General features: G+C 34.4%; 2 protein-coding genes across 2 annotated transcripts in view; both read right to left on the reverse strand.

The window, feature by feature from the left end:
- Positions 1-6,048, reverse strand: part of LOC118737241 (tubby-related protein 4) — a 32,768-nt gene extending 26,720 nt beyond the window's left edge. The window contains exons 1-3 of the mRNA XM_036467630.1: positions 5,248-6,048; positions 4,846-4,944; positions 961-1,146 (exon numbers count right to left, since the gene is read on the reverse strand). Coding sequence (XP_036323523.1) covers positions 961-1,056 — 96 coding nt within the window. The 5' untranslated portion in view covers positions 1,057-1,146; positions 4,846-4,944; positions 5,248-6,048. The remainder of the gene's footprint in view (positions 1-960; positions 1,147-4,845; positions 4,945-5,247) is intronic.
- A 5,439-nt stretch (positions 6,049-11,487) lies between these two features.
- LOC118737243 (protein suppressor of variegation 3-7-like) lies at positions 11,488-13,064 on the reverse strand. The gene is made up of 3 exons (XM_036467632.1): positions 12,899-13,064; positions 12,424-12,822; positions 11,488-12,103 (listed from the first exon to the last, which is right to left on the reverse strand). The coding sequence occupies exons 1-3, from the start codon at positions 12,931-12,933 to the stop codon at positions 11,512-11,514; spliced, it is 1,026 nt and encodes a 341-aa protein (XP_036323525.1). The 5' UTR covers positions 12,934-13,064; the 3' UTR covers positions 11,488-11,511.
- Between the last annotated feature and the right edge of the window lie 596 nt (positions 13,065-13,660).

The raw sequence follows: 13,660 nt of genomic DNA on the forward strand, positions 1-13,660 counted from the left end.
TCGGGCTCGTTTAAAATCCCAAATTTCCTACAAATGCATTAGAATTTATAAAAGGAATTTCACTACTAATTTGCTACTTTGTGTACTTTTCTAGTACCTTTTCTAATAAAATTCGTAAATGCAACCTTTTGTAAGAGAGTGTCAAACCGCGGATGTCAATAATTATATAAGCTTTAATTATTGAATCATGGTACTATAGCATGGCGCAATAAACAGGTGAAGTAACAAAATAGCTTTCTCGTTTTATTTTCTGACATTCGGCTGCTTTATAGTCAAAATTTAAGGCAATTTTTCAAATAAATCTTTCTTCTCGCTCTAGTTACTTCACCTGGTATAATTCCGCTATGGTACTATAGTGTGTTTCCAAGAATGATGCGCCGTCCTGGCCGAATTGGATGTTAAAAGAAAATGTCAGAACATCAAATTTTGTTAAATTGTAAAAATATATAATTTACATACAAATTAATAAGGAAAATGTGAAAAATTGTGTGGTTTTTCTTGCAGGTATTAGTGAATTTCAGTGCGTTTAATGTTTCTGAGGAGTCGTTTACATGTAGACCAAAACTGTCAAAATCGAAAAAACCAAAGTAGCGGTATGTCTGACCACACCATCTTTGTTCGCTGCATTGTGGTATGTTTCACAAATCGCATACGCCACTTAGCAAAATTTTCTTGGTACCCTTGAAGTAGCCTTATAGCCCAGTTATGCATACTTAGCTTTGCATGAGAGTTGTCACATAAGAATCTGTCAAACGGAATTTGCGTGTAAGCGGTTACCCAACGCATAGCACTTAACATGTAGAATTGTTGGGTTTTTACTTTTACGTAAAAATGGTATAGCAGTGCAAGTATGCATAACTGGTTAATCTGCTTTTATGTATTTAGACTTTTGGAATTCACGATGCGTTTCAGTTTATTAAATTTATTCATTAGGTTAGTTTATGCTTCGTTTTTACTTACCTCTGGTATGTCATCAGGAACTTTGCCCATCCATGAGAGCGATAGGATTGTGCAATCACATTTTGTATTCACATTGCGCTCGAAATGCAGATGCATTCTGCCAAACAAGTATGATGGTTATACTTTGAGCTCGTTAATGGTAAGTATTCAATCATACATATACGGCGAGCATTGACGATTTTAAAACTGAAATTAAAAGAAAAAAGTTTTACGAAACTTTTTACTGACTGAATGAAAAGTAGAAGTTTACAAAAAAATTGTTTAATTTTTTTTTTATTGTACGCAGATATTATGTATGTAGTGTTTTTCAGACTTCGTAGTCAGTAGCCCAGTAAAAAATGGATTTTATAGTTCGGAACTTTTGACGCATTTTACTTCTATTTTACACAGTCTTGCCCTCGAATTTGATACGTAAACATTTCGCCATCTACCGATTTCTAGAAAATCGAGTTCCAAATGTTTTTGTACTTATGTTGATTGCAGTTAATGTGGATCTGTTTTTCATTTAGTAATCTAAATATGTATGTACGTACGTATGAATGCTTAATACGCGAAAACTTTCACTCGTCATATCAGATCTGTACCGTTCGTTCGATTTTACAAAATGAGGTATCAAATTAAAGGGCTTGACCTGTGGATATGCAATGAATTCTTATTTTTTCAAAAAAAGAGTTGCCACCTGAGACAAAAAAAATAAAATCAAATTATTTTTAAATTAAATCAATTATTACACCATGAGTATCGATCGAAATGTTTTTGAAAAGGCTTTATATCTTAATTATATGTGTGAGGGTTGCCGCTTGTTTCAAAAGGCAAGTTCTATTCAAACAAAGGCAGAAAATTGAAATGTATATCGTGATATGGATGTCAAACGAAAGAGGTTTTGGTTTGAAAATATTATGCAGAGGGTTGCCACCTTGTTACAAAGTTAGATTCAATAGCAATAGGTTAAATAAATTATTTCAATATGAATATAAATCAAATTTGCTTTGAAGAACCCTTTTTTTTTGGTCCAACATTTTCACCAACAATTCACGTTTACGATTTTCATTGGCGGATTCATCTGCTAAGATTATGGTTTGGTGGTAATTTTCCGCTTTAAATAACCTAAGGTAAGTGTTATATCCGTGAAGAAGTTCTTGAAATTCTCCAACTGTGCAGCATTTCAAAGCGCGGTTATTCGCAAAACGAAATAAATTTGAAGAATTTTTTTCCTCTTCACTCCCTGGCGGCAACAATGACCCGGTTCTATAGTGAATCTGTCCAAGAAGCTTTGCAGTATAGTCGGTGGCAATTTCAAAATGGGTGCGAATCATTGCTCTACAGAAATGCAATATACATATCGTCGATGTTTTTGCAAAACCGCCCAACGCCCAATTGCGAACTGCCTATCTTACGGCACTCAAATTTTACAGGAGAGTGAAAAAAGGTTTATTCTTTGAAGGCATTGCCTTGATAGGCGGTATTTTCTCTGGCTATTATTTTACAAATCTGTTGTTTTAATAACGATTTAACGATTTGCATGCATAAATCTCGATGCCCGGAGTTCAAGATTACCAAAGCTCATTTTTGCCACAACGGCGATTTAGGCGGTTTTGCAACTGGTTGATGGGTGGTTTTGCAAAAACATCGACGATATACTTAAGTATTTCATACGAAATACCTTAAAAGCTTGAACGCATAATAATATTGGAAAATTACATTCATTGGGCTAATTGTAACACAGGAGAGTTCGATACACTCAATGGTGCAACAGGTCGATTTAATCTGACCTTCACGGCATCTTTTCTCACTTGGCTATTTTTTAGTAATAACTCGACTCCAGCGCCAACTGGTGGATTAAATTGTGAAACTAAACCATCCAGAGACTCACTCAAACGCACACAAAAAATTTCGTTAAAACAGAGGACTTCACTCACAAACACACCTAAAGAAGAATTGTAAATACATACATTCAAAGAGATCTAAAAGTCGGTACATTTGTAGGCCTTACGCCCCCTTTTCAAATAGCCCCAATTTTTCTCCAAGTGTATGGGCTTGATTTCATATACATACATACATATCTCCATACGAAGTTCCAGTACTGTACCATGAATACTTTCAGAGATATGCAGTATTAAAAATTCGCTTTGTATGGGAGGTGCCACGCCCCCTTTTTCCAATAGCTCCCATTTTTCTTCATATCTCCATACCAAGTTCCAGAACTCTACCATGAACACTTCCAGAGATACATATTTCATTGCTGGATATTCTTTTCCATTGTGTTGTTTTTTTATTTTATTTTATCCTTTTTATATACAAATACGCAAATTGAGATCGAACATTACTTGCAATTTGGAGAATGAAAATTGACTTTCTGACTTAATGTTTTTTTACCGATATGATGGACCATTTGCAAAACTTGAATTTGTCTCTACAAGGAGAGAATAAAAATGTTTTTGATTTGTGGAAAATTATTTTAAGTTTTGAGGCAAAACTACGTTTTTTTATAGGGGCGTGGCGCAAAAGTAAATCCCTTTCATAAAAAAATATTGCCATTGAGCCACAATTACCTTAAAAAAATTGGTCAAAAGTAGTGTTCTTCGAAAAAAAGATGCGAAATCCAACGAATATATTCAAAAAAAAAAAAACATTTTTTGTATCTTTTATTATACTAATATTATAGATTTTGGGACGAGAAACACGATTTCATTGTTTAAAAAACGAAAAAAATTTCAACCCCTCAATAAAATAAAGTAAAAATAAGTGTAAATAACCAAAAATGTATCCCTGCAAGCGATTGGTGCAAGCTTTGTGGTAACCGGTGGATTTGAATAAGAAATGTAAAAGTTACACTTGAGGCGATCACCGTAACCACTCTTAAAAGATATGTATCTGTGCGGTTGCGTGCCTTCCTTTACAGCGCCTTAGGCGACATATAGCGTCTGCCCCTTTTCCCCGATATCTGTCCACTAATGTTGGCGAATGTACTTTCAACCAACCTAGTGTTTGATTACTTAGAAGAAATTGAAGCCGTTTACTTCTACTTGCTGACGTCAATAACTATGAACTTTGCCTTGCTCCGTATGTCTGATGTATTAGCTTTAACCCAGTTTTTTTTTTGTTTTTGTATATTGAACAAAGTCGCTCCTGAGCCAAAGCGGTTTGGCTGGCGCGAATTTAGCGACAAAGTTTTTCCATCCACAAAACCAGCAGTTCGGAATGTCACTTTTATAAAACCACACATTTCAATTCAAAGAAATGTATACTTACATACATATGTATGCACCTACATTATATGTACTAGCTAAATAGAAATTCTATTTTCCGTTCACGATACTTTTTTTTTTTTTTTGTTTCTCTTTGTCCGCAACTCTTCATAACAGAGAAGCCAACTGGAAAATTGCATCACTTAAACGACGGCGATCGAACTTATTCCTCCAGTTGTGTTAACAAAAACCAAATATTATATAAGTAACAGCACGCACATATGTGCATGCATACATACAGATACAGTTAGTTTTTTTTTCGGTTTTTTTTTTTACAAAAACTGTGACATTGAATAGGCAAGCATACACTGCAAAGTATGTATTTAGTTACGTATACGCAACGTACTTATTTATGTAATTATTCACTAGTGTTTGCAAAGGATTAGTTCGTGTTATAACAAAACAAGGTGTAGCACATTTGTTAGGTACACAAAGATGTTAAAAAAAAAAAACTTAACCAGCTCTAGTAATATACTTTTGTATGTACTTACTTGTTTGTACTTATGTACGTATAAATGTATGTATAAATGTATACATATGCATACATTTGCTTGTAGGGTAAGAGTCTCTTAGTAGCAGCTTATTATGCATAAACAGTCACAAGAGTAGACTTTCTTACAGCCAAAAGCAGACTTACCTCTTGTTTTAGTTGAAGTTTGAGTTTAGAAGATTTTGGAATTTTTTCCTCAATTTGTGCTACTATGCATTTTTAAGGCATATGAAGTTTGCAGATCGACTTTAAATGAAGAAAATTCAATAACGAAATGATTTTAAATGTACTTTAAGCATACATAAATGAATATCGTCGTTTAAGGTAGAAAACCGCATACTAACAAAATGCAAAACCGCGTATTTCAAAATGGTTCTGTTTTTTATAAAGCAATCACATTTCTGGCTAGTATATTTCAGGACGAATGGATAAGGATTGAGCCAAGAGCGTGTGTGAGCAAATCTAATTTTTGGCAGCAAATGTTAGTTACGCGGTTTTGTTTTTTAAACGACGATATGTACATATGTATGTATGTGTATGCACACGCACCGCTTTATATTTGCACAGAACTCGACACTCAAAATCCGTTGTAAAAAGGATGACGGCTCCGTTTAGGCTTGTCCACACGAGGGCAAACTTTAAAAGACACTGACATCGTTGCTATTTTATTTGAACCCATTTAATCCACCACACCTACTACAAATACATATGTATGTACATACATAAATATGTTATGTAGAAATGCCATTGCTGTTACTACTATCTAGAGGGGTGAGAGCACGCCTGCGCAATATAAATATAAACACAAACGTCAATGTTTGCAGGAAATGCTATGTTGTAGTTTCCTATTTACAAAGATATGTCGCTATTTCTTATCACTGTTGCATTGGTAAAGTGTCAAGTGTTGGTATTTTCACATTATAATTTTTTCCCGCTGCTGCTGTTGCAGGATTTTTGAAAAATCGATTTTCGCTTGGCTGTAGGTTTTGAAGAATATTTTCTTTTTTTTATATAAAAAGATGTAGGCATTCTGAAGGAACGATAAGAATTTAGAATTGAAGATTGACAAAGAAATGTGCAATTTTTGTAGGTATTCACTTTTACCTACATATTTATTTATTTATACTAGTGTTTCACTTGTATGTAATTCTAGAACTTCTAGGTGTACAGTGAAAATTTCTTTTAAGCTACTGGTTATTGTATGCACTACCACTATATTTATTTGTGTTTCGTATAATTTGTCTGTTGAAGTTTAACTACTAAATTATTGCACACACTACTAGGTACTAGGTAAATTTGTTTATTACAACCGGTTGCTAAAACCGAACCGCTGCACTTCTTTTGGCTATCATTCCGATACTGCTGTTTGCAAGCTTTTCCCAGTTAAGGAAAGGGTAAATGTTAAACTTGTTTACTGAGCTTTTTGTGCAATAAAACCATTGTGTATGCAACACTTTAGTGTTAAAATGCAGCATGTAAAAATTTTAAGCGGGCTGTCCATAGTTTCATCTTGTATTCGTTTTTATATTTATTAATACACATACATATACTAATTTACTACATATTTATATGTAAATAAACGTATAAAAAGAAAGTAATGAGTTAAAAATCCTTTTCAATCCGAACTCGGGTACCTAAATTGTCAATATTGTGACTTGATTATTATTTTGTTGAAAACTTACAACATGATTTTCTATGACCAAATAGTGACACATTAGGGCTGTTGTGCAAATGGTCTTGGATTTGCAGTTGGAGTTGCATTTGAAAATTTTATACTTGTTGCCATGGCAACCATGTGCATTTTATTGTTGTGAATTTACAAATGCAACAGCATATGCATAAGATCCTGAACAGCCCTAATATTTAAAAATCTCGCATATTTTCAGCTATTGATTTTAAACTAGCTTTTGCCCGCAGCTCCGCCCGCGTAAAGTTCGGTTTAACATGGACACTATCCGTATAAACTTTATCCGATTAAGTCAGCTTATATTCCAGTAACATCTTCCAATGAAGTTTTACACTATTTAAAAACTGTAAAGGAGTCACTGAAACTGATCATATTCTGACTCGTTTCCTCAAAAACTACGCTGAGAACATCTGCGGACAAACAAGGCGTTTTTCCGTCAGCATGAAAGGAATCTTTTATAGTACCACTTCACAAAACCGGCAGCAGGTCTTCTATAGAAAACTATCGATGCGTAGCGAAACTTTACGCTATTCCAAAATTATTTGAAGCAGTTATTGTTAATCAGATGACATATTCTATATCTTCTTCAATTTCACAATATTAACACGAGTTTTCTAAAGGAAAATCTTCTTTGTATGTATCACTAATTTATTGGAGTTCACAACTCAGGGAAGCCACCTTGACCGGATTCTGTGTCCGATATTCATGAATGATATTTCTTCTATAATAAAATATTCAAATGCCGATGTGGTGCAACTTTTTAAAACATATTCTTCTATCGAAGAACCTGAAATATGTCAACTATAATTAAATTATTTTCTTCCTACTTTTTATAGTACAATTTAAGGAAGTTCCAACGTTATGTAAAAACCTTAAAAAAATCCTAAAGTATTTTGTTTGCGTAAAATAATATTACACAAATAGAATACATGAGGAATATTACCGAACACCGAGTACCAAGCTTGGTAGGGAGACCCCTATTAGTACAAATTTTGAAAAATCAGGACATTAGCATACTGACTTGAAGAAAATAATAAAATCAGTACGATAGTTGAATAATCAGTACTGTACTGATAAAATCAGTACGTCTGGCAACCGTAAATGTAATCTAGGAGGTCCGGAAGGCCGAGTTTCCGATCCACCTAGTCCCGATACCTTGGTGGTTGGAAAGGCCTAGATTCCAATCCACGCTGTTGCTCATACATCTATATCTTATAGACTGCGTTCTACAATAGTCATATAGCCGAGAAAGCCCCGGATAAGTACCATGAACCTAATACACGTTCCCAAAAACATATTTCATCATCTTCTTGTTGCTTGGCGCTGAATTCCAATAAATTGGCGATGGCAACGGAAAAATTACTGACTTTATATTTGAAAAAAGTGGCTGAACCTCACGTCGGGCATTAAACCAAGTCGCTTAGTTTACGATGGTGAAAGTATTGAACAGATATTGATATGAAATGTGGAACTCAAATTCTTTTTAAATGAATATACTATCCTGCTTAGTTAAATTGTTGACAAATCATTTTTCCACAACACACTGAATTAAAACTTTTTGAACTGATGACTTGTTAACCCGTAGCTAGAGACGTGGAATCTACCAGACCTTTCTGAAGCTTTCAGCTATTATATTTTTTAATGGATGCAGTGTATCTTGAAATTTGCAGTACCTTCAAATTTAACAAAACAACACTAAAGCATTTTTAAAGTTTTGCAACTTACACAACTTTGCCTAAAAATGCAACCCTTATGATAAGACTGCTAAAAATTGTTTGTTTGATGGTAACACACCCTAAGCCAAGATTTTGAGTGTCTCTTCAATATTCTATTGTCTGCTTGACTACACCTTTTCCAATAGTGTTTCAGAAAAACACAAATGAATTTCAGAAAAGAACAACCGTATTCTAAAAATATTTTTCTGAAATACATTTGAAGGGGTTAGAATCATAAGGGTCTAAGTGACATATTTTGAATATATAAGTTATACCCATATTTGCAAATTTAAATATAGTATTTATTTGGTGACAAAGAGTAAACTTTCTTTGAATTAGTTAATTAACCTGCATTCATTTATTTCAAATGAATTTACCCAGAATTTACAGTAAGTAATCAACTAAATCTTAAAAAAATGTCAGGCCTACTTATATTAACATAATTTTAAGCAATTAATTTGAAACACTACCAGAATTAAAATTAATAATTGAATAATACAGCTGGGATCGAAGCTCTTCAGAAATGAACAAGTAATTTTTAAGCAAAAACACAATCCGACTTCAATTATCATATAAAAATTTAAGACTACGTTGATTTCTTCATGATCGAATGATCAAATCTAAACCAAATTAGTATGGGACTATCACATTTCCTTAAACAAAAAAAAGAGAATTATGGAGATCGGTTAAAGTGGTCCAAAGTTATGCGTTAAATAAAATAACTATATATACAGTATACTATTGCGAAGCTTTAGTTTCACCAAGTTTAGCTGACTAAATAAAGTTCCAGGTCTGCATTTCATCAAGGCAGTGAAAGTAAATGAAGTGCAAATTCCGCCAGATCGGAAAACAATTTGTTGCCACCTGCACCGGTGTAAGTTTGAACTTCTGCCCAAAATTTCATTATATTAATTAAAATGTTTTGCCCGCTGAAAACATCCTGAACATCAATGCATAATAGGCGGAACATTTTTTGTCTTATCAAATCTGCACCGTCCGTTCGATTTTACAAAATGAGGTATCAAATTAAAGGGCTTGGCCTTTAGATGTGCAATAACGTTTTATTTTTTTTTTTAAGAGTTGCCATGTAGGAGGGTTGCCACCTGTTTACAAAGCTAAATTGAATAAATGTATGCAATAGGTTAAATAAATTACTTCAATATGTATATCAATCAAAATTGCTTTGAAGAATCTTTATTTCCAAACCACATATAAGAGGTTTGCCACCTGATTTAAAAATTAAATTCAACTTGAATTAACGGAACTAATAATTTAAATATGTATCACAATACGAGTGAGACGAAAAAGGCTTTACAAGGTTAGGTTACCACCTGTTTACAAAGTTAAATTGGATGTATACGATAGGTTAAATGAATTACTACAATATGGATATCAATCAAAAAGGTTTTGAACGAACTTTATTTCTAAACTGCATGTAGAAGCGTCGCAACCCATTTACATAGTCAAGTTCAACTTAAATTAAGGCTATTAGTAAATTTAAATATGTATCCAAATATGATTGTCAGACGAAAAAGGTTGTCGTTTGAAAAATTTTTGAATTAAGTTGCCACCTCTTCACAAAGTTACAATCAAAATGGGCTTGAAAGACCTTTGTTTCTAAACTGCGTGTAGAGCGTTGCCACCTGTTTAAAAAATCAAGTTCAATTTAAATTAAAGCATTTAGAAACTTGAAATATGTATCTCGATATAAGTGCCAGACGAAAGAGGATGTGGTTTGAAAATATTTTGAATTCCATGGGTGCAATAGGTAAATGAATTACTATGTGGATATTTAAATGGCTTTGAGAGATTTAATTTCTAGACTACATGCAGGAGGGTTGCCAGCATTTTAAAATTTAAATTCAACTTGAATGACGTCTTATATGTTTAGGATTTGGGGCTGTGGCTTCCTTTTTTTTACCTCTCTTTTATTAGCTCGGGATGTAACTTTGTAATATTGATGCGCCTAAAAGATGCAGCGATTTCTATTCTCAAGTTACATACCTGATGACAGTACGAATGGCAATTATAATAGGGAGGTTTTAGTTTTTTAAACTATAATTTTATTTTTATAGTACTTGCTTCTCTACAAGTAGTTAATTACAATGTCAATGTTAGTATTAGGGTTCGGAATCTCATGCAAATGCATGCTTTTATGGGGCATCTTTAAATGGAAATGGGTAAGTTATCTTTAGTGCATATTTTGCAGTAAATGCATGGTTTTGCATACTTTGCCAAAAATACCGGTTTTTGCATAATTCTCCTTTTTTGGATTTGAAACTATTTAAATTTAGTGCGACATCTCCTGACCAAAAAAATACCTAACATTTTTTCTCAAAAATCATCTAAATATCTTCTCGGATAGCCACGCGGTATTTAAGGCACTCTCTTCTACCTGTGTTAGATCTCAACTAGTGGAGGGCTGTAGGAGAGAGCTTGCCTATATCTCCGATCAATACGAAGTTACCCCCGGTCCCGGGATAAAGGAACGTTTAAGGAAACGAGCGCCACACTCAGATAGATAAAATCGACATTTATCACTCGAAGGCCAAGAAGAGGTGGAACCGTACAGGATCACACAGGTTTACCAGGGTGTCCGGCGACCATTTTTAATTGCTTGTCGCCAGGGTGACAATCCACTTAAACCAGCCAACCATTCATCTGAACCACTATTAAACTGTCAATGTTTCAATTTACACAAGATCGTAACTGCCTGCTTATTTATAAACTAATTTTATACATAAATATTTATTTAGGGGATTCACAAGACGTGTTAACCGTCGTAAAATCTTAAGCTTAAAATTTTGTATGTAAAATAACGATTGAAATGGTTTTACGGGGCGCTAATTCTATGTTTTTAAACTGTAGTTGGAAACCCTTTAAAACCATTTTAATCATTACTTTACACGGAAAATGTTAAGCTTATGATTTTGAGACGGTTAGCAAGTCTTGTGAAAGCCCTTAATGTATTTTGAAGTGTTATTTATTTCTGTACCGGCAATCAAATATAAGACAAATATTTGTAATTGCATATTTTACTTGTTTATATCGCATATTTTTGAATTTCGAGTGCATATTATATGCGGATATTTTAGATTTTTTAGTGCCTGAGATTCCGAGCCCTAGTCATTATACATTTTTGGTCGTTCTTTATGAAATGTTTATTATCTTGACTTCATATGCCACCAAGTGGAAAAGTATTCATGTTTACTCTTTCGATGTCTTTCTGAGAAATAAGCTTCTTCGACTTGCGTTGACTTATGCTCTAATTACTTCTTCTACTTTTATTGCATAAAATTCAAAAGTTTAATAAAACGTTTATTTTGATATTTTTAATTAACGCATATATGTATGATGTACATATGTATGCATAGATAAAAGAAAAAATTTACATTTACCAAGTGTTTATTTTCAACTAAGTGTTTCATAATGCTGTCCACTACTTTCTGTTGCATGATCTTGCACCATGCCAGCTACTGGCTGATTTATAATATACGCATTGCTGACGGCTCCAGTATCGGACGACACAACCACTGCTGCGGAGCTACCTCCACAAGCATTTGCGTCATTTTCGGTAAGAGCTCGTAATTCTAACTCACATATCAATTGTGAAACGCGCATTTTCGCTTCGGCAATTAATTTCGGTGATAAAGCTTTGACACTGGAACTAACGCTTTCAAAGAATAGATCAACGTGATTTTTGTCCTTAGGAGGCGATTGTTGATTCGGTACACCCATTAGATCTCTAAAAGAGTCCATTAGATCGTTCTTATCCTTTTGAATTTGCATCAAGAGCTTCATTCTTTCTTTTTTAACTCCAACTTTCTTGGGACTACTAGCCCGCGATTTTTCTTGCTTCAATGTTGAACTTGTCGGCAGAGGGTCACCGTGGTCATCAGTAGATATGGCTTCCTGTTTTAAAACAGTTTCATCATTATACTCTTCCCCTGGTGCAGATTCGGTTTGAACAAATTGAAATGCTGTTTCACTTTCAGGTTCACCTCTATGGAAATAAAATGGGATATTAGATATATTAGAAGATATTACTGTTTAGTTATTTGACAGCTCAGCTCGGAAATTTGCAAAAAATATCATGTTTTAAAACAAAATTATTAATAAATTAGTGCACAAATATAGTATTTTTTTTATATAAAGCGTATACGCTTGTATACAAGAGTTTGTAAAAGTTTTTTTTGATTCGGGTCACGAGTTTGGGTACAGCCACCGAAAATCGTCGTACAAATAACTAAACCGTAACAAATATTAAAGTCTCAATTAAGCCAGCACATGAAGTGTCCGGTGGGCTCTTTTGTTGGAGCTTACCCATCAATGAACTCGTCTCCCGTATCAGCGCCGAGCTCTGAAGCATCTTGTGATGACGCAAAAGATGAACTGAACTTCTTACGTTGTTGATAGTATTTGCTGCGCTCCTGACGAATACTTAAGTTTTGGCGCGCTGCACCTTCGCCTTTACTCACGAGTATTTCCAAATTGCGTACATGCTTTGTAGTGCGTTCATGTCGCTGCAAGTGGCAGCGGTTGCAATCTAAACGACATTGGCATGCTCGACAGAAAGGTTTGTTAGGATCATCCTCACATCGTGTAAGCCAGGGGCTAAAAATATTTAACCATTTCGTGCAGAACTTCTGTGCATATTTAGGTTTATTCTGAGATGTCTGCTGCTCCTTCTTTATGGACTTGCTTTTCTTTTTTGGTTCTTTCCTATCAACAAACACAAAATGTTATAGGGAATTCACGAGTTCCACATTTAAGATTAGGAAGAGATGTTGTAACTTACCATTCTAAATCGGAGGAATCGTCAGAAAAACTCATATCGCAAATAATAAGTCAAAGTGCAATGTTTTTTACTTAATTTTTTCTGCAATTTTTGTTCAGAAGTTTTATTTTTGGGAATTTACTGGACAGAATAATCTGTGAGCGTCTTTCACTACGGCCTTACCAGAGCTGCCAGACTCATAAAGTATTTTTAAACAAACTTTTGACATTTAATGGGTGACCCATATGCATTTTATCACAGAAATCACTCTGCTTTGGGCACTCGCACTGTCAATGGACATTTCATCGCATACCATTTCAGTGCGAATATGTTGAAATTTTGTTTGTAAATTCTATTTTTTTCTTGCAAACCGTTTCTCTGAACCACACAAAAATTATTTAGTGCAGATAAGTCAACTTTCAAACACGTCAAGTCTGCCCGTTCGTAGCGGAAGTAAGTTAAAAGAACCAAGAACATGAATTCATTAAAAACTGACGCGCGTGGAAAACACCATAGAGGATGCGAAAAAATTGCTTAGACTGGGTTCAAACAGAGAAACTTTTGTTGTCCATTTGCGCAATTTCTCTTTTGGAGTTGCCCTTCGCGTTCACACAGAGCAATTCTTTTGTACACAATTGATGTTGTCAGATGTGAACGGCCTAGGTTCAGTCAGAGAAACTTTTGTCGCGGTAACTCGCTACTTGCGGGAGCGGGAGTAACGAGGAAGGGGGAAGAGAGCCGAGTTGCTCGTGTTTAGGCAACACGCGTTGTGCTCTCGATCGT

The sequence above is a fragment of the Rhagoletis pomonella genome, unplaced genomic scaffold (genome assembly GCF_013731165.1).
Source record: "Rhagoletis pomonella isolate Grant_MI unplaced genomic scaffold, Rhpom_1.0 Rhpom_scaffold_00004, whole genome shotgun sequence".
Taxonomy (NCBI): Eukaryota; Metazoa; Arthropoda; class Insecta; order Diptera; family Tephritidae; genus Rhagoletis; species Rhagoletis pomonella.